General features: G+C 41.7%; 5 protein-coding genes across 6 annotated transcripts in view; 4 read left to right on the forward strand and 1 right to left on the reverse strand.

Moving 5' to 3' along the window:
• Positions 1 to 1,670: 1,670 nt before the first annotated feature.
• Positions 1,671 to 4,837, reverse strand: pqbp1 (polyglutamine binding protein 1). The gene is made up of 7 exons (XM_062541803.1): positions 4,750 to 4,837; positions 4,258 to 4,325; positions 3,969 to 4,080; positions 3,751 to 3,851; positions 3,379 to 3,591; positions 3,184 to 3,250; positions 1,671 to 2,587 (listed from the first exon to the last, which is right to left on the reverse strand). Exons 2-7 carry the CDS (start codon positions 4,322 to 4,324, stop codon positions 2,422 to 2,424), a joined length of 726 nt encoding a protein of 241 aa, XP_062397787.1. The 5' UTR covers position 4,325; positions 4,750 to 4,837; the 3' UTR covers positions 1,671 to 2,421.
• Positions 4,838 to 5,924: 1,087 nt separating this feature from the next.
• mkrn4 (makorin, ring finger protein, 4) lies at positions 5,925 to 10,406 on the forward strand. 2 transcript variants are annotated; one of them, XM_062541805.1, is made up of 8 exons: positions 5,925 to 6,049; positions 7,105 to 7,221; positions 7,324 to 7,598; positions 8,049 to 8,128; positions 8,241 to 8,482; positions 8,860 to 8,970; positions 9,088 to 9,190; positions 9,522 to 10,406. In XM_062541805.1, exons 1-8 carry the CDS (start codon positions 5,997 to 5,999, stop codon positions 9,708 to 9,710), a joined length of 1,170 nt encoding a protein of 389 aa, XP_062397789.1. In that variant the 5' UTR covers positions 5,925 to 5,996; the 3' UTR covers positions 9,711 to 10,406. The 2 variants fall into 2 exon arrangements, with proteins under 2 accessions (XP_062397789.1, XP_062397788.1); XM_062541804.1 differs by lacking the exon at positions 5,925 to 6,049 and adding an exon at positions 6,383 to 6,521.
• An 858-nt stretch (positions 10,407 to 11,264) lies between these two features.
• Positions 11,265 to 15,524, forward strand: timm17b (translocase of inner mitochondrial membrane 17 homolog B (yeast)). The gene is made up of 6 exons (XM_062541807.1): positions 11,265 to 11,363; positions 11,941 to 12,040; positions 12,128 to 12,191; positions 12,541 to 12,669; positions 13,548 to 13,658; positions 14,104 to 15,524. The coding sequence occupies exons 1-6, from the start codon at positions 11,338 to 11,340 to the stop codon at positions 14,190 to 14,192; spliced, it is 519 nt and encodes a 172-aa protein (XP_062397791.1). The 5' UTR covers positions 11,265 to 11,337; the 3' UTR covers positions 14,193 to 15,524.
• A 199-nt stretch (positions 15,525 to 15,723) lies between these two features.
• On the forward strand, positions 15,724 to 19,202 carry praf2 (PRA1 domain family, member 2). Its single transcript, XM_062541808.1, has 3 exons — positions 15,724 to 15,921; positions 16,906 to 17,123; positions 17,451 to 19,202. Exons 1-3 carry the CDS (start codon positions 15,746 to 15,748, stop codon positions 17,588 to 17,590), a joined length of 534 nt encoding a protein of 177 aa, XP_062397792.1. The 5' UTR covers positions 15,724 to 15,745; the 3' UTR covers positions 17,591 to 19,202.
• A 2,132-nt stretch (positions 19,203 to 21,334) lies between these two features.
• Positions 21,335 to 27,264, forward strand: part of cacna1fa (calcium channel, voltage-dependent, L type, alpha 1F subunit a) — a 31,446-nt gene continuing 25,516 nt past the window's right edge. The window contains exons 1-6 of the mRNA XM_062542053.1: positions 21,335 to 21,350; positions 21,951 to 22,155; positions 22,620 to 22,725; positions 25,954 to 26,093; positions 26,510 to 26,655; positions 26,874 to 27,026. Coding sequence (XP_062398037.1) covers positions 21,335 to 21,350; positions 21,951 to 22,155; positions 22,620 to 22,725; positions 25,954 to 26,093; positions 26,510 to 26,655; positions 26,874 to 27,026 — 766 coding nt within the window. The remainder of the gene's footprint in view (positions 21,351 to 21,950; positions 22,156 to 22,619; positions 22,726 to 25,953; positions 26,094 to 26,509; positions 26,656 to 26,873; positions 27,027 to 27,264) is intronic.

The following is a 27,264-nucleotide window of genomic DNA, read 5'->3' on the forward strand; positions in this document are numbered from 1 at the left end:
TGTGCCCCATGACAAAAGTATAAAGTATAAAGACAAACCGGTTTTGGTCAGGATTCCTACACATTTTCCATTTCAAAATTCCATACTTTTTCCATACTCAAATGTCCAAACGTCTTGGTAGATTTTTCTGACAATATTCTCAACATTGCGGCCACTTCTGGTTTGGAATAACTTGGTGAAAACAAACGCATGGACAGCTGACGTGAATTAAAAATTGACACTATATTCATCCATTTATTCAGGTCATTTTTCAATGAGCCACCTGGCAGTTTGTACGGGCACTCCCTCAATGCAGCTGTCGTCAAGTTCTCAATGAATAAATACAACTACAGTGTTATATTGTCACCGAGCGGAGCCCATAGACTCCTTTATGTCAAAAGGAAATGTTGTTACTGCAATGTCAGGAACTGACCTCAAAGATACAAAAAAAGGGCCCCTAACTTAAATTATGATTAAGTCTACCTGAAGCATTTGTTTTATTAAGGCAAAATCTACTTGCTTCTGAAAATTCTACTATGACAAAGATCCTCCTTTGCACAAACATCTGTCCATCAGTTGACCACACACAATAGTTAACGCATGAGACACTGCACAATTTTCATTCAGGAAGTGTTGGAAGGTGCACTCACATTTTTAGTTCTTCGTAGATACGGCATAGCCTATAGAGACTAGTTCAATGCTGGCAGGGGCCTCAGAAATCACCTTCAACATTTTTTGTTTGCTCCCTTGTGGGAGCTCCATACAATTTTATGTTGACAGTGTGAACTGACAGTTAAGCTACACAACAGTAGTTGTGGTTTATTATCCGAATGAAGTGACTAGTAGTGTAGATGCAATCTGTAAACACAAGTATTACCTCCATACCCTTGTTTCATTTCTCAATACTTATCCAGGCCTGGAAATTAAAAAAAAAAAAAATCTAATTCCATTCTCCTCCAGGTTTCCATACTGCATAAGAACCCTGTCTAGTATAAATGCACCTCTGTCTGACCACTGGGGTGGGAACATTCTGATGTGTGTGACCGTGAGAGCCTCTTGTGGTGGGATGTGATGGCACATCGCAGCACTGTAGTGCAGGTCTTTCATTACAGTGGGTCGAAACTACACAGGTTACGGTGGTTGATGTAACTGTGTCTACTATCGCATAGTTGGAGTGTTGTGAGTCTTTTCTGACATTTTTACATCAGTGTCTGTACTTTGTGCTATTTTACAAAGACATGGAAGACCACACCCATCCCAGACATATAGACACAATGTATACTGCTGATGTTGCAGCTGAACAACCATTTGCCATTTCCAATAATAATAATTTGAAAAAAACTTATTGTGGAGAGAGGGCTGTGTTGTCTTACAAAACAATAAATCAATATCTACCAGTATATAAGCTGCATGCAAAGATTTTTTTAGAATAGCCTATAGTGGACCATCATGATGTACAAATGTGTCACATGTTTTTGCATTTCCCTTGAACCAACATTTCATTAATCCCAGGAGAAACCACAGATAAGCCCAAAATCCCATAACAAGCATGGCAGATGTAAGATTTTTTTTTTCAAAGAAAACATTTCATTTTATTTCTCCAAAAAAATGTCTTTCTTTCTAATATCCTGCCTCTCAACATCCACTTCTGAATTATTACAGGGGGAAAAAATATAGTTTACACAACATGAAAAAATCCAACCTTCTTTCTTTTTAATAGAAAAGTGAACATGTATGTACAAAAAGCCCCAGACCACCCACAGGAGAGAGGAGAAAAGCAGGTGACCTGAACAGCATAGTTAATTCAATCAGGAGCGCTGCACTGGCCTTGCGAGCTGACACAAGCAAAACAAAAGACCTTCAAGCCAGCAGAGGACAAGCTGCTCTCTACGGCACAGATGCTCAGCCTAGAGCAGCAGTCCCAGACTCACAGAAAAGAACGCCAGAACAGAGCAGGATAGAAATAGGCTGCGACCTCGCACCATATGCCACAGATACGGCAACATACATATTATCCGTGTAATTTGCATTGAATTGATATGCATGAATTATCTCAACGCGAGGGTGGAAGTGATTGAATTATCAAAACTTTCCCTCCCATCACATTCCGAATTAGAACAGCTACGGCGACGGAATGAGGCTAAGGAGTTTGTCCTTACTTTGCCACACATAAGCTGAGGCGGTACACTTCAAATTACAACATGAGCTCCAAAGGACCTAATTAATGCCCGTATCCCGTATGAAGTCGTTGCTTGCAGCTTGGCATACTGTGCATTCACACATGCATATCGACGGGGACATTTGTAGCTCTTTGTTTAGGCTTCACAGTAGATCAAGAGGACCTGATGCAGAGGAAATGTTGAGAACAGGTGATGATGATGTCCAGGCTGCTGACTCTGACTCTCTCTCTCTCTCTCTCTGAGCGTATCCGTCTCTATGAGGTCAATCAGAGTCGTCGGGGTCATCACGTTTGGTGAGCTCGGCGTTGGCCCGCAAAACGGCTCCGGGACTCGGATACGGCCGCTGCTGGAAGAGGGGTCCCGCTGCAGTGGTGTCCGCACCCGTCTTCGCCTCGTTACGCTTGGGCAGGCCAGTGGACCACGTGCCCCTGGGAGGAAAGACTCGTTATTATGTGGATTCGTTAAGTCACACTGAAGATTTGCCGTGAACATACATCTAGAGAAGGTCAATATGGCAGTCAGTGCTCAAACCATGAAAGGCAACTGGACCAAACGATGAGATCTTCTTGTAATTTTAGATTGCTGTGTGTGGTGATTTTAAGTGAAATTTGTTGAGATACATGTGACAAATGTGTGCACATGGGTCCATTGTACAATATAATGTACTTTGTAAATGACTAATGTAATGTAATACAATCAAAATGCCTGGCCAATACCTCCTCAAGGACACTTGATGAAGTAAGAATCGAGAAATCTTGACACTTCTTAAAGAATACATTTAGAATCATAGGAAAAATATTGTATCTTTATACAACAAGTAGGGCAATAACTTAATTCTAATATTCTTCAATGAAATAACAAAGATGTGTAGGCCCTATGTGTTGCCATCATCAACAGGCCAAAATAGCGTATTGAACATCAGCAAAATCTAGACTATGTAATATTTAGTCCAGTGTTTAATGCAGATGTGTTCTATTGGAGTGAAATGACAGTAAAGAATCCTTGGGCCTGGTACATGTATTACCTTGGAGCGTCTGAGTAGGCGCTAGGATCCATAGGATCCATCTCCTCAGGTTTGCGGTCTCTCCCCCCTGCAAGTGAGAAATAGCTTCGGTCAAGAATTCACCTCTTCCTAGCAAGCTAGTTTACACAGATATTTAATTTGGATACACTCATCTCTGTGTCTGTCTGTGTGTGTGTGTGTGTGTGTGTGTGTTACCTCGTTTTGGTTTGTTGTATGGTGCGGCATCTTCTCTCCGCTGCAGCCGCCTGTCGCGGTCTCGGTCTCCTCTATCCTCTCTTTCTCGGTCTCGATCTCGTTCCCGCTCTCTCTCGCGTTCTCTTTCTCGGTCTCTCTCCCGATCCCAGTCTCGCTCCCGCTCCCTGTCAACCTTCTCGATGTGTTTCTCAACTTTACCGTCTCCAACATCCACTGAGGATCAGAAAACATTAACAAAACATTAACACTCTTCCAGTTAATTTTAAAACGTGTGCATTTTCAAATCTGTCTATATGAGTCTTTGACTCATCCCACTTAGTTATGTGCTAAACTATCAACTTTGTCAGCTGGATCACCAGCAACAGATCTCACCTCTCTGCTTCTTTACAGCTTTGGTCATAAGAGCCCCTGGCTCATTTGGAGAAAGCCAGGACACTAGCTCTGTTTCCACATTCCAGTAGTATGGCAGACCACTGGCGACATAAAAATAGCACTGGACGATTACATTTACAAGGAATGCTTGAACATTAACAATATATCACTTATCATACTTAAAATAAGAAAGTTGATGACATGGGACAACAGCTTACCAATCAGGGTCAAACACTTTGTACCAGTTAGTGGGTAAATTCTCTATTCTGGTGGCCTCATAGTCTACATCGTTGTCATCATAATCCTCAGCGATGATCTCCTCCTCAGCATCTGATTTGGAGAAAATACAAACAGATGAACGATTACATTCTACAGTTCATGAATAGGCCTGTGTGTTATAATTGTATGTTAAGAGAATCCTGATCATGGAGAATCGTACTTATTTTCATTTTTAGCAGCAATAATGTACATTTAATACATTGATGGTGAAAGGGGTAAATAACTTACCATGCTCTGATTGTTTCAAGATCCCTCTCTTTGCAAGACGGGCTAGTAAAGCCGGTGGGAGAGGCATCCTAGGGCCCATCAAAATAAAGTTATAAGATAGGCTATACAAATCAATACATTGCGGACGTTCAAATACCCAAATTTGAGGGGGGAAACATGAAGGTACATGAACGTATAAATAAAATCATATACATATATATGACGCTATTTAAAAAGTCGTTTGTCATAACCATGGCACGTTAAATAGCTGCAGATGATGATGAATTCTAAGACAGCATTTCAATGAAGGTATGCTATGCCTAAATGGGCTCTGGCTATGCTAACTACCCTCACATTAGTTGATGTTACTAGGAACATAATTGAGCTCTATGCACCGCGAATACCAAATGCTATTGTAATAACGTTAACGTAGTAAATACATGAGTAAACCCGCAATCAGTATATTTTCATACAGTATTACCTAGAAGTACAAAACAGATTCAAAGACTGTACCTTAGACCGTCGATTTGCTGTAGTTAGCTTTAGAGAACAGGCTCTTCACGGCTGAGACGCATAGTGATGACGTCACACAGCCAGTCAGCTGCTCTGGCCAGGTCATTCAATATTTGCTTCAATATCTTTCTCTTCACTTCAGTATATTGGATTGCTCGTGCAGTATGATCTACATGGCTGATTTGACATGCATATATTTCTTAATTTAGTTATGCATAAGGTAGGCCTGTTTAACACAAAATTAATTAAAGAGCAAAGCTGGATGAAGGAGTAGGCCTAATATTGGGGGTTGTGATTAGGTTTGGGAATTTATCCAGGGAACCCTGTAAGTGCTATGGGATCTTTAATGACCAAATTAAGTCAAGACCTCCGTTTAACATCTCACCCAAAGCAAGGCATCTCTATTACTATCTCATCCACTGAACAACAAGCTTCTTGAGCAAATTAGCATGGCAGGGTGATCTTCCCAGGAGCCATCAGACTCAATCTGACTCATCAGACTCTGCAACTCTTTTTTTTGAGTAAACTGAACATACTGTTGTGACACTGAATTTACCTCAAGAGAAACAAAGTATTAGGCCTACTTTTGTTATCTTTCTATTGACTATGGAAATATCACATCGGCTGTTGCTTTTGATACATTAACGATATACTTATGATTGCTTATATGGGAATCAGTTTGGCATCCAGACTTAACTGTAGGCTATGGAGCTCTGAACAGTGGGACGCTAATTTGACAGAAATTTCGGATGGCTGAATTTGGCCTTGCCTGACCTCACTATGCCAGGGAATTAGACAAAAGCCGAGTATTATCAATTGGTCATTGGCATAAAGAGATACAAGCTACAAAAAATGTTACAGGGGTGGCTCCTGCTTTGATTGAACAGTTTCTGTTCATTGTAAGAACAGCTTTCAGCATGCATGTTTTTGCAACTTGATCTAGTCAACTAACTAACAGACTGTTTGGCACAAACGTATCACTATTACTGGTATTTTCTGTAAGGAGTGTTTTTTAGTTCATTTTACACAACTGGACAACATAATAGGTTGTATGTCTATGGGGCCTACAGAATTAGGCTCAAAGCCTAGGTGCAATTCGGGGGCGTGGCCCAGTTCAGCTTCAGAAAACAATGATTGGTCCTTCTTGTAATGGTTGTAATGAGAAATCCACATGATTTTCTGGCCACACTTTATAAAGCTAAGCAATTGAGCGTTGGTCCAATGTCAGAGAAAAGACTGGGTGTGGAATGGAAGGAGAGGGAGGAAATGGCAGTTCTGTCGGCGTTGGTGGTTATTGTCGGTAACAAAACCTATTTAGTAGTTTACTACTTTAGCCCTTTTTTTCAACTATCTACTGGTGGTTAAGCGCTCATCACAAAATGAATTTACTTAGATAAAGTAGGCCTATCATTAGGGCGTCGTATAGGCCCCGTCAACAATTTTACATTAATAGGTTAATAAAGCTTTCTAGATGGGCATTTGCCTTTGAATGGACTTAATTGAATTAATTTCCTAGCACGCGTTTTCCTGTCAATAATAATTGCAGTCGCTGTGGAGCACATTTGCACACAAACTAGCGCCTAGCGATGTCTTTGGGTAGACTTGGAATGTGACGTCACTTAGTCCACTTTCAAACACTTTGGTAGTGTACGTTAACGTTGAGCTTTTGCTTAGCAGCGCTTACAATCTCTGCAGGCTGAGATGGATCGTCATAGGATGCCTTACCGACACCACAAAAAGCGGACTTTTAACGTTAGACCAGAAATCTGCAGGTATTACGTTTCGAAATAAAAACTTCACGGCAGTTATTCAACTTTATGACAAAGTTTGGTCAACAGATTTCCGACCTCCTCCTTAGCTAGCTCCAGTTAGCTAGCTAAATTAAGTTGATTGTGTTCAGCACAGATGTTGTTGATCCAAACGTGAAAATGTTATGACGATTCAGTAGTGTCTGATAGCCTATCTGTACACATTTCGAAACTGTCCGCTAACCTGAAGTAACGTTACATAGCTACTTCCCCTTTCTCAAAACAACAACATTAGCCAGACAGCTAACACCGTTAACGTCTGGTAACTTCCCGTTGCCTCGGTTTCAGACCTATTTCAGACCTTCTGATGAACAAGTTCTGTTCCACTCTTGATTACGTTACATGTTTGTCGCTAACGTTATCTGTTAACGTTAGTGTTACATAATGACTGCATATTTTATACTATGGTGTGACACTGTATGCTTCAAAGTCAGTGCATAATTGGATTTGAACTCCATCTTCTTGTCTATATGGTATGTTGTGCACTTTTGTTTCAGTCGTCACTAAGATGAACCTTAACCTGTTGCTTTGCTAACGACACTTCCAGGCATTTTATGAATGGATCATGTCGATATGGTCAGAACTGTCACTATCTGCATGACTGCCCAACTGGTGTATGCTGGTACTTCCAAAAAGGCCAGTGTTGGTTTGGAGATCACTGCAGGTGAGAGTTTTAGATGCTAACCGTTTGGCAAGGCATGGGCGTATGTGAGGTGCAGCAGGTGTCTGATGTCTTCTAAACCCTGTCCCTAAACTTTGTTTGAAGGTATGTCCATGTCCCTCCCCTTGACGCTTCAGAGAACCGGCGAGGTTCAGCTCCTGCCATCCTGTCTCCAGCCAGAGGCGAGCGCAGGATCCCCACAAGACGTGGTTCAGAGCCGTTTGTAGTCGGTTCACACAGACCCTCTGGCCAAGGCAGAAGAGGCTCTGAACCTCTGGTCACAACCAACACTTTAGAGAGAAGCTTTGAACGTCTAACCACAAGAATTGCAGAAGAGGAGGATGGATATTCGGAGACGGCACCCCCACATAATGGTCAAGGTACTGTATGAAGCAGAGATTACCAAAGGTTGTGAACAGGAAGCAGGGGAGATGGATGTGCAGGTTACCAGCCTGAGCTACCGAAATCCACATTCGCCGGCAGGTCAGGCAGAGTTCACCCAGCCTAGTGAATAGCTTGGTGTGATCCACTTCAGTTCCCCATTCAAAGGGCAACGACTGTGTGTATGACAACTTGGCAAAGGGTATTGGATTAGAATTGTGTATTCTTCAGTTGTTGGAAATGTGTTTGAATCGGAAGCAAACACTATGAACACAGGAGGACTGAACTGTTCATGATTACTTCTGCGGCCCTCTGGAAATGGTGTCAACTTCAAAAAAAGGAAAGAAATGTGGCTCATAGATTGAAGTATATTCACTCTACCTTCTTGCCTCTAATGTGCTGCATAAGGTCATCTGTTTGTGTGGTTCATCTGATGCCTTTGTTTGCAGATCACAGCAATTCTGTAGCAAGCTTGACAGATAGCCCGCCACAGGACCAGGCTGTGTCTGCAGCCAGTGGAGACGCACAGGTGTGTTAGTATGGCTACATAATTAGACAAATCAGAGCAAGGCCAACTATAAAACCGGAGGGTTAGTTGGGATGACATTGAGCAGTGTTATTTATATTTTTTTGATTGACAGGGACCTTCAGACAGTGCGCTCCATGCTGGCGCCGCAGCCTTCGCCCCCCGCCGGCCCGAGGAGTCCTCTGCGTACGAGCAGAGCAAAGAGGTGGTGTGTGGCATCTGCATGGACAGGGTGTACGAGAAGAGGGACGCCCAGAGCCGGCGCTTTGGAATCCTCCCCAACTGCAGCCATGCTTTCTGCATTGAGTGCATAGTCACCTGGCGGAAGACAAAAGAATTCCAGGAAGAGGTCATAAAGTGAGTAGGTGCAACAGATGTGAGCAAAGTATAGTATCTTGGGGTTTAGGAAGGAAGAATCCCTCCCACCCACACAACTGCCATCCTCATCTCAGAGTGAATTCAAGGAGTAACTTCTGTTGCTCCTGCTGCAACAATCACCACTACTATTACTAACAATACTACTAATTACCCACCCCCATGATCACAAGTAGACTACTGATCAAGTTAATCTCTAATTTACTTACCTTATTTTCATGAAATGGCAAGTTTTTAAATTCTCAGGCACTGCGCCTGAATTTAGGTACTGGCCATTTGAGATTTGAAAGTGGATAATTATAGAATTTTTGATAGTTTAATTTTTTGATACTTCACTTATGGGTAATGTTGTTTTGCAGGGCCTGTCCTCAGTGCAGAGTGAAGTCTCCTTACTATATTCCGAACAGATATTGGGTTGAAAACGGCAAACCCAAAGAAGCTCTCATTGCGTCCTTCAAGGAAAGAAGCAGGTTGGATATGATTTGTATATCTTCACTCTGACTGGATTTGTGTTGCCATTTGCTGTTTTGGTGCAAAAAAAGTGTAAGGGAAGTGCAAACTGTAATGACTTTATAATTTGTTTTCAGTAAATTAAAATGCAGGTTCTATTCGAGAGATGGCTGCTGTCCCTTTCAGTCAGAGTGCATCTATCGGCATGAAGGTCCCCCTGGTCGCCCACGGAGACGCACGGTAAGATGTTGCCTACATTTGTAAACGGTCCTGTGGTAACCTGTGTTGCAAGAAGGCCGTTCCCACACTGACTTTCTCATACAGGTGAGGTGGGCATGCTAGACTTCATAGCTACTAGTGTCTGCCTCTTTATTCAAATGTTTGTTTGTTAAAATAATGAGTGGACAATCCTCTTTACATGGTGCTTGGCATCATTCATCATTCACTATTGTTTAGTTGTCTCAATATATGGGTCAAAGACCTAAATAGATTTGTCCCCAATCTATACATTTAGCGAGTGTAGTAAAGACTGTGTTGTAAAAGCGGTCTAATCTGTACATCTTCTCAACAGCCACGGCCAACTGCAGAGGACTTTGAGGATAGCTTTCGACTTCCATTTATGGACTACATACTTGCCCTTACATTGGTGGGAGCCCAGTATGACACCGATGACGATGACGACGACAGCAATTATTACTATGGTTTTCTGGACTCGCTGTTCTGGGATACGGATGACTTTGACTTTGACCTTGACTTTTGACTCCTGGGCCTTTTGCTAACAGCATTTATCACATGTTCAGTGGTGGGCCTGTAGCAGACGGTGCGTATATTTGTCATGCACACCACGGTAGCATATTTCCCTACATGGGCACAGTGGTTGCATGTGAGAATGCTGACACCTTGGTTGAGCTAAGGAATGTCCTTGCCAAACGCCATAGCCTTAATTGTTTATCAACTGTTAACCAACATCAATAGTTAATGTTTACAGAGTGGTTAAAATGAAAGAGAAAAACAATATGCTGTAACAGAATGTGTAAGGGTTAATGTTTAAAATGTTATATCCTAAAGTAAAAATTATCTATAAAAATGGACTGTCACTCAACCGGATATATATGGTAGCATCTGCCTGTGTTATCCCCCAAAGTGTCTCATCAGCTGTTCCTGTTTCACGTCCACCATTTGGATGCGATCTCACTGACTATTTGCACCCTTCAACTGACACTTTGATATTATTTTTAAAGTGTGGTGTATATGTGATTGTTAGTTTTAGATTATCTGTCCTGCACCAGATCTTCTCCTGAGCTGGGATCACTATATGTGGAAATTAACAGGCTTTTTGTCTTTGCTAGCAGTGTTGATTTGGAGTGATGGAGAGGCTGAATTTTATGATTTTTTACTGCAAGTTTGAATCCACCGAAAGAAAAAAAATAAAAGTTTGTTTCACAATTTGCACAAATCCCTGGTTTGTGTGGATTTGTATGCACACATTTCTACATTTCTACCATCATAACCTAGGCAGTTATGTTTATAGTTTTCAAAGACTTTTGTGTTGCACGTCTAATACACTGAGGCTGTATACAAGCAAGAGCAAAGCAGACCCTTTCCTGAGGAGAATGTTTCATCAGTGTGTTGTTGCAAGTGCAATGTTCTTTTCTGCCATCTGTTGGGGAGGTGGCATTAGTCAGGGACCCGAACAAACTGAATAAGATCATAAGGACGTCTGGCTTTGTGTTGGGGTCAGCCCAAGAGCCCTTGGTGTTGGTGGTGGAGAGAAGGATGCTGCATAAACTTTTAAATATATTGGACAATACCTCACATCCACTACACAATGTACTGGTAAAACAAAAAAGTATTTCAGTTGGAGGCTACGCCAACTAGGCTGTAAGAAAGACGTGGATACAGAAAGACACTTTTACCCACTGCAATAGCACTTTATAATGACTCCCATCTGGGAAGAGGGAAAGGGATAACATTTCAAATAATTTTCTGTATGTATGTTTATATGTGTTGAATGTGTAAGTATTGCTGCTGAAACACTGTAATTTCCCCTTGGGGATGAATAAAGTATATCTATCTATTTAAAGCAATGCATTGAGAAAGAAAATTATTTTGAAACGGCATCTCCAAACCAGTGTTTTTTTTTATTATTATTATTTTATGCATCAATAAAGAAGACAATAACCCAAGCTTACAGGTAGCGGCCACCACTTACCCACCCCCTGTGTGTCCCCTACCCAGTAGGTGGCAGAAATTCACTGATCTATAAAGAATACCAGATCAGTGCAGAAATTGCATATGACGGCGGCACTCGGCACTCAACGATAAAATACCAGAGGAAGAATTCTGTCGCGGTAAAATTGCGTCACACACCTGACGACAACAAAAACATGGAGGAATATGCCCGTGAACCTTGGTGAAGTACAACCTTTAAATTTTAGTTTGGACAGTGGTGTTACTGTCGTTGAACAGGTTCTGGCCTGTATGTGCTGTTATTTGTAAAGGTGTAGTTTCTGTCATCACCTCAGCTTTAGGCCTAGTTAGCTGAACAGATTCTTTATAGGCTAGCTCTTAGCTAGCTTTGTTTGCTGAGTGTTAAAACTTGCTACCACCTTTAAACCTAACTTTAAACTGTCAGTCAGCAAGTGACGTTCCGCCTACATCATTATGTCTAGGCAGTTATCTTCGTCTCTTCTTTTACTCCGTTGTTGTATCAACTTTTGCGTAATAATTAGACAGCTGTTGTGCTAGCAGCTATTGCACAACATCAAGACTTAACGGGGCCGCTTATGTTAATCTGATAACAGCACTGACACTTGTATATCAGCTGGATGTCAAGCGAGAGCCCTGTCAACACTGTTTCTTTGTTCAGGAGAATAGCTGCCAGTCACATGCGCATACATCTGCAAGGTTTGCACAAGAAACTGACTGTTGCATATTAAATCAGTAGCTATATATCAATGTTTGTATTTTCTCATTCTTCTCCTACTCAGTCCCTGGAGGATAGTAGATGACTGTGGGGGGGCCTTCACGATGGGCGCCATCGGTGGTGGTGTTTTCCAGTCTGTCAAAGGGTTCAGGAATGCTCCAGCGGTACGTTCTTTTAACATACCAAATACAAAAGATCATCTCTGCCTTACAGCCAATCAAATGGTTTACTGGTAATCTCTCTTTGTCCAGGGTGTTCGCCATAGACTGAGAGGGAGTGCAAATGCTGTCAGAGTGAGAGCCCCCCAGATTGGAGGTGTGTACTCAGACGCTCCTTCCAGGCACACATTTTTTGTTAACACATCACTTTGTGACTTCCCAGGATGGATGCAAGTTCTTTGTTTTGTTGTTGTTGTTGTTTTATAACTCAGTTTGAAGCGCAATGTGTCTTCTCATACCAGGAGGGAAACAACTGTGACATTGTGAAACATTTAAGCTTGACACAGATGGGGAAACCCAATTGAAAGTAAAAAAAAAACCTACTACAAAAACATAGGACTATGTTCTCTTCTATGTTGTCTTCTGCATTTTGTCTGCTAGACCATGAAATGCTCTGATGTAGTATGTTAGCTTAGCCCTGAGGTAAATTATGAAACCTTCCACAGGTAGCTTTGCTATGTGGGGTGGTCTGTTCTCCACCATAGACTGTAGCCTGGCACATGTGCGTGGGAAAGAGGACCCCTGGAACTCCATCACCAGCGGCGCTATGACTGGGGCCATTCTGGCTGCTCGCAGTGAGTGAACTATGTCTGGGCATCTCATCACATTGTTGCTGATTCCTCTGAATCTGAAACTTTTTTTTTATTACACATCGCCCTCACGTCCCCATAGCTGCATCGTATTTGAGCTCCTGAAACGGAAAGATTAGAATCAGCCGGTGACCCTGTGTTCATTTGAAGCTGAAATGTTCAGGTTGCTCATGCCACTTGCCGGTGTGGATTTCAATTGACAGACGAGAAATATGAAACATTGTGCATTGTGCGCAAAATTACAATAGTTGTACTTTTAACAGTGGATTGTGAGTTTTCTTTTCCACTGCGCTTGCGTGGCAGCATAACTTGACAAGTAGCCCAGTTCGACCGAACACATGTCTGTCTGGAAGATTGTTAAAAATAGGCAGAGGGACGATGGGAGAGTGGATGCATCATGATCATGCATGCAAGTGGGAAAGGAGATGAGAAGAGGGAAGGATTCAGCCTTAGCGTTTGCCATGTCGCAAAGTTTAACATGGAGCTTTTTTATGGTTAGAAATAGGCTGGGTGATCTGGATGTATGGCTCCTTATGCTGAGGAGAGTTGGTGACATATGATATGATGCGATAGAACTAATGAACTTATGTTCATAGTTATACAAAGTTAGCACATACTGGAATACATCTTAATGTCTTAAAAGGAGATAACAGCTTTGCGCGTAGACAGGAAAATATACACACGTTCAACACCCAAAAAACTATCAGTATAAGGGAATTACTTTTTGAAAGCAAAACTGCATACATGAAAAGATAGTAAGACATTCATGTTGTTTTGTAAGGAATTCCTGTTGCCTAGTTTAGTTGGATTTCAGTAAATTCTCTGTCATGCTCATGGTAATAATCTGAATGACTCCTCACCAGGTGGTCCCCTGGCCATGGTTGGCTCAGCAATGATGGGAGGCATCCTACTGGCCCTTATTGAAGGATTCGGCATCCTGCTCACCAGATACACAGCACAGCAGTTTCAGAACCGTAAGTAAGAGATTCAGATTCAATATCACAGGTGTTCGTGTAGACGCATGCGAATAATGAATATACAGTGTCTGTGATGTCTAAACAAGATTTCCCTTCTTCACCCATGAGGATGATTGTTTAGTAAGCTAATAAGTGATAAAATCTCTTTAAAAGCTTTTTTTAAGTATCAAAGCCAAAGGATACCAATATCATTAAAGTATTTCTGTTGGTAACTGGCCATGGTCCTGAAATGCTTATTGGAGATTGTGTGTGCGATGTCTTTGGAGATTGTGCTAATGCATCTAATCATCAACGGTTTTTAACTTGTTAGGATTTTTAATATCAGAGACATAAGAACAGCCTGATGTTCTTAGCCCACTTTCAGCCCCTCATATTTAACAGTGTGAACTTTGGCCTTGATGTCTTAATGACTATTTTGCCCTCTGTCTCTCTGCACCTTTAGCGAATCCTTTAATGGATGACCCAAGCCAGCTTCCACCAAAAGATGGGGGTCAAGAACAAGATGGTCGTGGTTATGGACAGTATCACTGAAGCCGGTTGGAAGCTGTTGTGTTGGCTGACTACTGGCCGAGAGAGAGAGTTAAGAAAGGGGGTTGTTAGACTCGTAGATCTTCCACTCGATTGGCAATGCCATCCCTGAGAGCTTTGGAGGAACTTACATCATGCTCTCCTTCAATCTGGACTAGTTTTCAATGTAGTTCTTATCACTCAGGGGCAAATTGCAAATGCTTGTTAATAGCGTTGGTTCTGGCCAAGATGGTGGGCTTTCAGGTGATATCTGCACTTTTATGCTCGGACTCTTAATACCCAATACCAAAAATTTGATCTGTATTGTATTTCCTCAACCCTTAAAATTCTTCATTCTAAAGTAACGTTGAGGTGTGATTAAGCACACACCCCCTTCAGGCCAGGGCAACTTCACACGTTTACACTCTGCGTGGAAAGCGTAAGTGTACTGTGAGGTTGAAGATGTTGTTAGTAACTTTTAGATGAAATCTGTTTAGTCAAAAGCCACTTCCTAGTATGTGTTTGAAAAATCCCATGTACTGTATCTAATGGCTTTGACATATAACAAGGGGAATCCCATACATGACCTCTTTTCTGCATACTGATAGAGGGACGTATGCATTGTATGACCATGGTTTACCGGAACTATCCTGTGATCTCACAGTGTTAGCCAGCCAGCTCATAAACAATGGTGCCTCTTCAGTATTGCATTGTCAATGTTTCTGTTTAAATAGCATATTGACATATCAACAATCCTTTGAGTCAGACCAAAGTTATATTTACAGCTTAGACACCATATTTGCATTACCGTGCAGCCATTCACTGTGTAAGGTTGAGAACTCCTTTTTAGTGTGGTTGTTGGGTAATCTTTGGATATTTCTTTCCCTTTTCAGTGTTGGGTAAACTCGATTGGGACTGTATTACATCCTTTGAATATTTTCTTAAAAGACAACAATTGCTTTATGGCCAGTTCACAATGTCTTGTCTGCAATACACATTGTTTGTGATCATTATCTGTGTTTGGCAATTCACCCCACTACTTCTGTGTCACACCACCTCTGATTTGTTTCCCGAAACATTGCTCTCAAATCTACTTATTAGTTTTCTCTTACCACAAATCTGAATTAGGCTTATTTTGCACAGTGAGACAGTTAGTTTCCCGAAAAAGCACTTTTCCTGTTCTCCATGACTCATCGATGTTGCTCATATTGACCAAATCTGATTAGTTATGGGAGAAAGGAACATTAATTACATTGTATTTATGAGGATACATGAATAGTTTTACTGATTATTTATTGAAGGAAAATTTAAATGAGAATATGTTTGTAATGAGTCAATAAAGTATTTTATTGTTGACATCTGTGTTGTTTTTGCAGTACAGTATTTTTTCCCTCCTGAATAGGTGGCACCTTAGAAAATATGTTTTGACTAAAAGTGTGTCAAACGTCCTGAATGAAATTCTCTGTGTCCCGCTCAGCTGACCGTAGATGGATGTGGGTCCCTTTAACAGTAAACAGCGTGGAGAGTTGTCATGTGATGCATTGTGGTTGTTGAAGTTTTTCACCATTCCTTCGAAAATGGACGTGCAGCCTCCGCCTTTACGAACCCTGGACGACTTTGTCAGGAGCTCTGCTCGCTTCTCCTTCCCAGATGTTCGTAATTTGGAGCGATGGAATAACCGGATAATCAACAACTTGCTGTACTACCAGACTAATTATTTTGTCTCCTTTCTGGGGTTCCTTGTCCTTATCGGGTAAGACATGACGCGGTGGCAGTCCAATATTTAGCTAGCGCGCTGTGTGAGTTATCGTGCCAGGATAATGTTACGTGGAGACCGTACGGTTTCACTTCTTAGATATTATGTTATATTAGATGTAGAGCAGTTTTATATTGGAAGTGAAAGCAATAGGTCTACTAGCCGTTAGCTAACCAAATGAGTTCTTACCATGACTAATTCATTTGCATGGATACTTTGGCAATGGGATAGCCTACTATTGTAGCTCGACTCTGCAGCTGAACATGACATTGGTCAATGGAATATGTAGCTCATAACTGTAAAATATGTATGCCTGTTTTGTTGATTCGTGTCCAATGGTCACATTATCGAAACTACCAGAAGAAAATGGAAGGGTAGGACATAAATTCCCATGCAAGGCAAACACATTGCGAAGCAACGCAGGCAATATTGTGTTTCGCTCTAATGTTACATTACATCTAGCCTAGTCGGATGCAGAATATGATTGTAACAATTTTAAGATGTATGTAGCCTAGGCCACTAGGGGAATAGATCTCAAAAACTCTAACGATGAGTTTGGTGAATGAGAGAAAGGAATTTGACAGCTGAACATTGATTGCTAAAAAGAACGATATAACAGTAGGCTAATGGATAGGCTTCTTGCTTTTTCTCACCATATTACACGACACCTTAATGCACACCCTCAAAAACTGTGAACACCGTTTAGAGTAGGACACCGCACACACCTCTAAAAACTCAAAACATACGTCACCAGAGCGCCGCTCTGACTGTAGGTTACACTATGACCCATCACCCATGTATGGAGCAGATCATTTTCAGTGTTTACAGGCCTACATCCAGACCACCCATTTCTAGATCTGCCAGTGCCAGTAGCCTACCTCTAAATACACACCCACAAATTCAGTTCACTCCCTTTCCACAGTATCTCCTCCAAGTCTTATCCACCATTCCCTAACTCCCCTCTCTCTCTTCTGAGCTCAGGTATTTCGAGCCATTCCAGCTGTGCTTGGGGGCCACGGTGGTGACTCTGCTGTTCCTGGGTTTTGTCTGGGCGGCGGAGAACAAGGCTACGGTCAGGCGTTTCCGCCGGAATCACCCCTCGCTCTCCCTAGTGGCCATCCTGGGCTCCAGCTACCTCCTGCTGTCCGTGATCGGTGGTGTGGCTGTGTTCCTGTTCGGCATCGCCTTCCCTATATTGGGTACATATCTCCCTTACATCTTCGTCTCTCTCTTTTCAGATTAGTTTCTCAGCTCACAAGGTGGGTTTTGTCATCTGGGTTTGTATCATGTAACACATGGGAAATCCTATGTGTTCAGGCTCAGGTAAGTATGTCCTCACATACATTTGAGAGTAAGAAAGCTGCCTCCTTTCTCTACTTCTCTTAGCTGTTCTGAAATCACTGGAACCATGGCCTCTCAGGGCTTTTTGCTGAAGCATCCTGTTGTCACATGATTATGATGTCTTCGTAGTGTTGAGTGTACTTGAGTAACGAATGAGTATCTTTCTCTGATGTTTTTCCCCCCAGTAATTCTGATCCATGCCTCCACACGGATGCGTAACCTGAAAAACAAGCTGGAGAATAAGCTGGAGAGCATCGGACTGAAGAGAACCCCAATGGGCCTGGTTCTGGAGGCTCTAGGACTGGAGCAGGAGGCTGGCTCTTAAGGCACACACACACACACACACACACGCACACACATAAACATCCTTCTGCGCAGTTCATTTAATAAACATAACTCTTGGAAGTCACAAAGATATATACTAAAGTGGGTAATTGGGTAACTAGCCTATGTATCAAAATGGGGGCAGGAGAAGAGTGTGATTTCAGTTTGAGAAACGTAGCACATGCCTCATGAAAAATATCAGCCTGGACAGAAGCTGACAGAAGTGCAAATCCTGTCCGCTATCATTGAATGACGTCTAACCACTGACCTGGTGATGGTCCAGTTGTCACCGCTGTGCAGACGTTAGACCTTTGTGACTTCTGTGATTTGTGCGGAAGCATTTTTTTTGTCTTTGTAAGCAGCTAGCTTAGGGGAAGTGGAGAGGAAGGCCTTTCATGGGTGGAATGGTGTTGTTTGGGAACAGACTCCTCTCAGTGGGAACAGGGCAGTGGGTTGGGAGCCACGGAACAATAAGAAAGAGAGCATGTTTGTGGAAATGTGTATAAGATAGTGTGTGTGTGTGTGTGTGTGAGAGAGAGAGAGAGAGAGAGAGAGTGTGTGTGAGAGAGAGAGAGAGATTGAGAGATTGAGATGTGGTTGAGTTTATTGCTTACATAAGCATTCAGTGATGTTTGTATTGACCAACATGAAGTATATTAAACAGTTTTGCTTTTTTTTTTTTTTTTTGGACAGAACATTCGCACACTCGAACAACTCCAAGGCATACGCCATGGCAGCATAGCTAGCTTAACAATGCACTCCAGGACCAAGAAGGATAACACGTGGTGGTTAGCCATGGAATCTGTTAAAAGGCAGCCAATCGGAGGCCTCAAATGCCTTTCATTTTCAGTAATTTATTATTTAACAGTGACTCATAATGCCATAAACAAACTAATTACACTAAATTAATGATATTATATTAAGGAGTCCCATGACTGTAGCCTGAAGTGTCTTAATTTATATGAACCATATGGAGTGATTGTAAATGCGGGTGTTAATTTTATAAAGTTGTTTCAACAGCCTCCAAAGTAACTAGACAAATGTCCATACTTTATTTATGATTAGAGTATGTGTATGTGTGGCTTGATGGTTCAATTGGGTGTGCAGGATGGGGGAATTTTTGTCACAATGATGTAAAGAAGATTATTTGCAGTACATGCAACAATATGCCATTTTTGTTTAACGTTGGATTTCAATGAAGGATGTTTACCACTTATATAAATTCAGGAATTTGCATTTGGTGGTTTGCACTGCGTGGCGAGCCAGAGACTCTAATGTCCGCTTTGTTGTTGTTTTTACCTGTTTATGTCATCATGTTATATTTGATCTGTATTTTATGTGGCCTTCAGTTTACTGTCCAGTGTTTTGAAATGTATTGAGATGAAACTCCATTTCGCACAGCAAGCATGCATTATAAATATACGCCATGAGTACCTTCATATTTGTTTCATGTGCCTCATGTTAACATTGTTTTCCCATACATTTTCTCTAGAACTCAAGCCTAGACTTTATTTTAAGATGTCGAAGGAGATGTATTATTGCAGAAGTGGCCATTCCTGTTTGTTGGCATTTAAGGCACTTGTAAATAAACGCATATTTCATTTATCACCGCATAGGGGCGCAAGGTACAATCGCATTTATTTTTGAATATTCAAAAACATTGTTTTTTTTGTTTTAGCCTACTGCAGTTGCATCTGTAAAGTCACCCTCCATGGTGCCATAGGTAGCCTACCTGTGTTTTTGTTTCAAATCACCGACCAGGAGTTCTGGGCGTCCTTTCGCCACCCTTACTTAAAGAGGTTTCAAGATGGTCATCCCTTTTAACCGGCTCAATCGCACTAATCCCAGATGCAAAGCTTACAACAAGGAATAGGCAGCCGGGGACACAGAGTAGACCGATATTCACACATTTAGCCTACTTACTGTAAGTTCAGTGTGATGCAGACTTGGCATTATTTAGAGTGCTACAGCCTTTGTAGCATGTTTGTGCATAGCCTCAGATTTGCAATGTGAATGAAGCTAAAAGGGACGTTATTCCTTCGAAGATCTAATACTGGACAACTTTACCTGAACATTTTACTGTAAAGGTGCAAGACAGACACCTTGTGCATGGTGCGCTCTACGTTGCCAACTGTCGGAAACCGGCAAAATTAAACAACGAAGAAACTTTTATGACAGCGGCGTGGTGCTGAACTGAAATGGCTACTAAAGGTAAGATTGGGTTTTGTGCCTAGTCAGATGTTAGCTTTGAAATAGAGAGGTATAAGTTGAATCACTGCGTTATAGCACTGTAGCAGAGGCCTAGTTTCTATTTGTATTGAGTTTACATAAAAAGCAGACATAAAAGTAGTTTATTAGAGATGAGTTCTTTATTAGGCTATGCGTATTATATTAACCTATCTTCAGTTCATTTGAGATAACCTGGGGAATAATTAGACTGCTATTACGATGCTTGGTACCATGCAATATTTGAAAGCCCCAAATAATTATGGTAGCCTACTTCTTATTATTAGCCTATTAAACAGACAAGTGATTGCCTACAGTAGTGTTTTTCATTCTCCTCATTGTTAAAATTGTATAAAAGATAGGCTACCAGAATCCCATAATTCGGTGTCGTTTGTAGACAGTAGCCTATCCTTATGAAACCTTGCCATTGGTTAGTGTTGAGATTACTCTTCCTCCTATTGGCTATGAGAGTTGTACCTGTCACCTGCTGAGTTGCTCTGGCTGAAGTCTGTGTGTGAGGATCTAGGTCACATCTGTCCTATCCTACATGGCACCTCTACACCAGAGTGATACCTTTAAACCCTAACTGTCCATATGGCTGGCCATTTATACACTGAAGGCATGCAGTTCAAAGTTCTGTCTGGTTCTTGAAATGTGACAATGGTCTGAAATAGTCAAAATATGTTGTTACAGCTGGCTTAAGTGTTGTCTGTGTACTGATCCACCCATTAGTGGTCTTCTTGATTGGGCATATTTGATTCAAATGCCCCAAAAGCAAATCCCAAAAGGCCAATTTCACTTTGCAACATCTTATTGAAGTGAGGTCCAGGACACCATATCACACTATGGTGTAACCATCGTTTCAACGCTGTGGTTGCAATCTTCTGCATTGTTTGCCAGAGATGAAATCCCACTTTGTGCAGTTATGATTGAACATTGAACTTCATAAATCACCTGTGAAAACAGGAGCTTACTATTTTCAAAGTGTTCCATAGCATATTAATCCCAAATAGTATGTATTGCTGCTCTTTAAAAAAAAAAGTAATAAGGGAATTTCAATTCTCAAATGTGAATCAGGTGGAGAGATACTCTTAGAGCATCTAGAAAACACGTCTCAATAGACTTGATGTTAATAGATATAGATGATGACAATAGATATTGGATGTGCAGCTCTCGGTACTGGTAAGCACAATTAACCTGAATTCATCAGAAGCGTTTTTGGAGTTACCCAGTCACACGTCCTAAAGCTCTGTGTCATAACAGTCTCATAACTACGTCATGCCCCAGTGCATCATGAGGTGGTGTGAGTCAAGTCAGTATCCTGTGATAATGCTGTAAGTATTAGTTCATTCATCCTCTGAGGAGGCAGATCTGGTGGATGTTATGTCACGCACAAATCTAGTGCTGTGTGAATATGTACATGACACTATCATTGGACACCAGCTGTCTTGATAGCCAGTGTCTTTAGTCATAGATGTGGCAAGCATGCTTAAAACACTTTTGACTTGGTTATGTCAGTATGTCCAAGCTTCCAGGTATGGTGTTGTCAAGCCATGTTAAGCCAGGGTTTTTTTTTTCTGTCAGGATATTAGTCAGGTTTTCACTTTATTTAAATCTTACATGCAAATACATAGATAGATAAATAAATAAAACATCGTTTTGTATTAGCCACATCAGGACAGTTCAAACGTGGACAGCAACATGCGCTCCACATATAATCACTAAATATGTATTACTATATTATTATTATTATTATCAATATTACTAATCAATACATTCATTGTACACTACATGTATTCCTGATATTGAGTTTTCTTTTTTTTCATGCAATTTATACATTAGGCTAGTATAGTGTAGATAACAGTCTGTCGACCACACTCTACCTACGGCATTTGCATCATTAGTACCCTGTTCTTCCAGTTGAGTGATGTGAACACTCTGAACAAAAAGCAGGATTACGTTTTATTAAGTCGTCATCTTTAATGCAGACTGCAGACGTTTCAGCACACCTCAACCTCTTTACTCCTACTGGGTTATACACCCCTGTGATCTCATATGAGCGCAACAGTCCCCACCCACCTGACTGACATCCACCTTGGTCATATGATTTGTGTGACGCTGTCTTGTCTCTACAGAGGGAGGGGAGATGGCTCCCAATGGGGGGGCCGAGGCCGGCAAGACGGACACGCTCAATTCCACCGGCTCGGTGCGCAAGAGGGCTGGAGGGCAGAAGAAGCAGATGCAGGCCAACAAGTCGGCCTTGCGCGCCCCCCGAGCTCTCTGCTGCCTGACGCTGAGCAACCCCATACGCATGGCGGCGCTCGCCCTCGTGGAATGGAAATATCCTTTCACTCTAGAACAAGGCTCTGCTCCAAAATGCAAGAGCCGGTTCAGTTATTGTATATATCTGGTGATGGTTCTTCATGTAGGTTAATTAGCCAATTATGGAGCCTAATGGGGCCCCAACACTCAGGATGCTTCTATTAGTCATATTTTAACACAGTCACTCAAACACATTCACACAAACAGATAGATAGACACTTAAATATTGCACAAATGATAAACAGGCTTATTGATTGATTGATGGATTGATTGATTTTGCACATGATAACCAGACTGACTGCCTGATTTATTGATTAATTGATACTACACAGATGATAAATAGATTGATTGATTGATTGATTGATTGATTGATTGGCTGATTGATCCTTTACCAAATATGTTTTTGTGTGTGTGTGTGTGTGTGTGTGTGTGTCGATGCAACATCTCATGCTTGTCCCATTTCCCTTAATTCACATCCTCACGCCTTTTGATATATTCATCCTACTGGCCATTTTTGCCAACTGTGTCGCTATGGGAGTAACAAAACCTTTTCCTGATGACGATTCCAATCAGACAAACCACAACTTGGTAAGAATCAGCACATATTAAATTTGTGATTCATATGAGTATTGTCTGAAGCCAATCCAATAGCAGAATTTTTCTTGTGAAGCCAGCCAGGTCAGTGAAGGGTGAGGTCAGGTGTAGTTGGCAACATAGAGGGTTGGCGGTGCTATGTATGTCAGTGACACTGCAGCTCTAGCTAAACTCTGAGGGTATTAGAACTTTGACACTCTGGCACCAAACACGAAAGGCAAAGGTAGACACCCCGGATCCTGCCATAGTCCTGCCATATACAGTTGTGGTCATAAGTTTACATGCCCATGCTAAATTTGACTATAAAGAGGTATAAAAAAAAATCATCTTTGGAAATTGATCTTAATTCTTTACGAGAGAATAATGTATCGTAAATAGATAAATGTTCTTCCTTAAAATACAGGGGCCATGAGTGTACATACCCCTATGTTAAATTCCGATAGAGGCAGGGAGATTTTTATTTCTAAAGGCCAGTTATTTCATGAATCCAGGATACTATACATCCTGATAAAGTTCCCGTGGCCTTTGGAATTAAAATAGCCGCGCATCATCACATACCCTTCATCATACCTAGAGATTAGCTTTGGGGTTTTTTTGTTTGTTAGCCTATTAGCTGGTTTGATTTGCATTGAGCTCAATGAGCATCAAACAATCTGCCTGAATCAGCCCTGCCTGAATCGGCCCTTGTATTTTAATGAAGAACATTTATGTATTTACAATACATTATTCCTTCATGAGGAAAATTGGTGTCCTTAAAGGTAATGCTTTCCTAATTTTTTTAATTAAGGCATTTCAAGGCAATTTCCATTTCTTTATACTTTTTAGTCAACTTTGGCATGTGCAATAAAAACTTTTGACCACAACTGTATTCTTTCTACCTGTGCATTTAACGCAGGATATATTGCAAATGATCTGATCTACCTGGCTGCTAATTAAGATGAGCTGGTTTACTAAATGGTGGGGTCAAATACTTGGCAGGACTTTTGCATTTTGAACCCTGGATGTCAGCCTCTGACGATAGGGTGTAGGGGTTGTAATTCCATTTGTATGTCTATTTATAATATAGCGTCTCTGGTCCTCAAACGTTAAGTCAGTGTCACTTTGGATAAAGGTGTCTTCTAAATGTCACTCTACTTAAAGTTTTAACGTTTATATTCCTGACTTGGAGAACTCCCTGACTGGCATATTTCACCATTCATCACCATGTGTTAATCTCATTTAATCAAACCACAGCAAAATGTCTTTATTTTGAAATATTTTGAAATTCCTACGATAAAGCATACACTAGTATTCTCTAGATAGACATATCTAACATAAATTACAGTTATAGAGAGCAAAGATAATTATATTGATCTTAAAAGGGCCTGGTCATTTACACGATAGCATCTGCTTGGAAAAGTGGTTCTTAGAGATGACCTTTGAACCAGATCAAGGCATTGACCATCTGCTCTGACTCAGGGTCACTTCATTTTTCCTCCTGAGTGTCTTCAGCAGAGCAGACCAGTGTTCTGTAGATCTTTGAAGCACTGATAGCGAGAGCCCTGGTAAGGCTGAACATCGCAGAGCTTTTTGTGGGTTTGTGTCCTTAAGCAGATGAAAGAGCAAGTGGCAGGATGGGGCTGAGAGAGCAGACACAGACGTAATGGTTGCAGGACCAAACATGGGCATTGCCCATGAGGCTAGACTTGTGTGTAAATAGTGAATCTGAGGGATCCCACCTAGCTAGAGTTTTTATTCTCAGATCAAGGGCCTAGATCTTCTTGATCAGTGGCCGCCAGGTCAATTATGCTGTGTACAGGCAGTGTGTGTGTGTGTGTGCGTGCGTGCGTGTGTGTGTGTGTGTGTGTGTGTGTGTGTGTGTGAGTCCATCGCTCTCCTCCTCCATCTGTTGGGTTGTGGTGTGGAGCACTTGTTATTGGCTAAGCCCCAGAAGGGAATCTCTTTATTGGATTGCTTAGACGAGGGGGTAAAACTGACGGTGAAGTCTGGGTTTGCTGTAATTCCTCAACTACTGTAATTCCCAGTGTATCCATGACTAAAACAAACATACACACACAAGCACTTTCACAGACACACACACACACATATACTTGAGAACACACATGCAGACACACACACACACACACACACACACACACACACACGCACACACACAAGAGTTTAATGCCATTTCTTTGTTAACATTCAGCTATTTGTGAGATAATTATGGTGGTTTATTTGCAATTCTCTTGCAAGTGAAATGCAAAACAGTACCAGTCAATTGTTGAAAATGAATATGTTCTGTATTCCCGTGTTGGCTAGCCGTAAGGTGACTGAGCATCGTTCGAGTGATTAGCTTCTTAGCTAGTGGGTTATCAGGCCAGAAAGCTAATTAGTCCAGGAGCTGGGCACTACAAGGTGAAACCAGTGCATTGGCATGCATGCCTTGGCGAGGATTGCCTGAGAGCATGTTCCGCAACGCCGAGAGCTCCTGCTGAGAGCAAATCAGTGCAATGCCTCAGCCTCAGCCAATCAACAGCAAGAGTGGATGTGGGCTGATTGCAGTGCTATACATATACTGTGCTTTAAGATAATTGTACCAATGGGAGGATGACCTGTACACCTGTCTGTGGTATACTGACTCCATCTAGCCTGGGTGAACCCAGCTGAACCTGCTCTGTCTGGCAAGGAGGCCATTCACTGTGATTTCCAATGTTCTTAAAACCTGGGCACCAATCACAGCTGTTGAGGCAAACAAAGAAAAAGTTTGTTTGCTGAGATATTTTTTTCATTGCTCTGCATCATGTGTCATCTCCTCCATTGCTCTGATTGGTTTGAGGTCTTTCAAATTGTGTCCAGAGGCATTTTAATCGGTGTCTGTTGGTTGACACCCATTGGAAATGGGAGGTGAATGAACATTGTCCTGATGCAATCTCAAGTTCAATTGGGACTAAGTCTGGTGCTAACCAGGCAAGACTCCATCCTTATCGTTGTTAATAAAAAATGATTACGCAAAAAAAGTCCTGCTTGTGACCAGAGGGATAGTAATTAACTGCTGTCAGAAGCTAACTCACAAGATCTCAGTCTTATAATGACATTTTATTTTCATGTCTTAAATCTAAATATGATTCTATCATTGTATGGTTCTGTTAAAGCATTGTCACTATTTTTGGAGAAGAGATATGCTACATTTTAAATGTAGAATTTTAGTGTTGAATTGAATTTTCTTTTGTCTGTGTTCAGGAACAAGTCGAGTATGTCTTTCTGGTCATCTTCACTATTGAAACATTTACCAAGATCCTGGCCTATGGATTGGTCATGCATCCCAGTGCATACATACGCAGTGGATGGAACTTGCTGGATTTTGTTATTGTCATTGTCGGGTACACAGCATTTTCCTTTTGAGTGTGCGTGTGTGTGTGTATGTGTGCGTGTGTGTGTGTGTGTGTGTGTCTGCTTGTGTGTGTGTGCTTGTGTGCTTGTGTGCGTGTGTGTGTGTTTGTTGTAAAAACCTTTGTTGCAAAAATGTATTAGTTAATTACTGTAGAGACTCTACTTGAGTTCCACAGAAGAGTGAGTCTGAGAAAAAGAAATAGAAACACAAAGTCTGCAGCTTTTTCTATAAAGCACATCAGTGTGTTGCTGTTGATTTGAAAGATTGTCTTAATTGGCTGTAACGTTTTGACATAATGAGCCAGTTTCTGTAGAAAGTGTGTAAGCAATATAGGCAAAAACTGTAATGAGTTTTGGAGAAACTGTAGACTTGCGAATCAGCTATTTTATTTGTGTTGCACGGCAGCCTTTTCAGCGTGTTTGCAGAGATGGGCAACGAACATAAGCCAGGAGAGGCCCACCACGCGGCGGGGAAGCCTGGAGGTTTGGACGTGAAAGCCCTTCGTGCTTTCAGGGTGCTGCGTCCTCTACGACTGGTCTCTGGTGTACCCAGTAAGTGTGTGTGTGTGTGTGTGTGTGTGTGTGTGTGTGTGCGTGTGCGTGTGCGTGTGCGTGTGCGTGTGCGTGTGCGTGTGCGTGTGTGTTGTGTGTGTGTGTGTGTGTGTGTGTGCGTGTGTGTGTGTGTGTGTGTGTGTGCGCGTGTGTGTGTGCGTGTGCGTGTGTGTATGCGCGTGTGTCTGCTGTATGCTAACGGTGGCTGATGTGTGCAGGTCTGCAGATTGTGTTGAACTCCATCATGAAGGCCATGGTGCCCCTGTTGCACATCGGCATGCTGGTCGGCTTCGTCATCATCATCTACGCCATCATCGGGCTGGAGCTCTTCCTCGGCAGGATGCACAAGACCTGCTACTACAAAGGCACAGGTCAGTCTAGTGGACTGTGTTAAAAAAAAGACTTATGAACCCAAAATAACCAAACATAGCACTAGTCTTTTAGTTGCTTTGACTGAGTTAGATTTTGTCAACATGCAATGTAAAGTAACAAGTTTATTAGAAAAAATATGACACTGCATGCTGACATGACTTTATATTTAAAACTCCACACAGTGTTTTGTCTAATAAGCTTGTGCTCACTAATGTAGTTATGCTGTAAGACAAGTTC

Source organism: Sardina pilchardus, chromosome 7, assembly GCF_963854185.1.
Source record: "Sardina pilchardus chromosome 7, fSarPil1.1, whole genome shotgun sequence".
NCBI lineage: Eukaryota > Metazoa > Chordata > Actinopteri > Clupeiformes > Clupeidae > Sardina > Sardina pilchardus.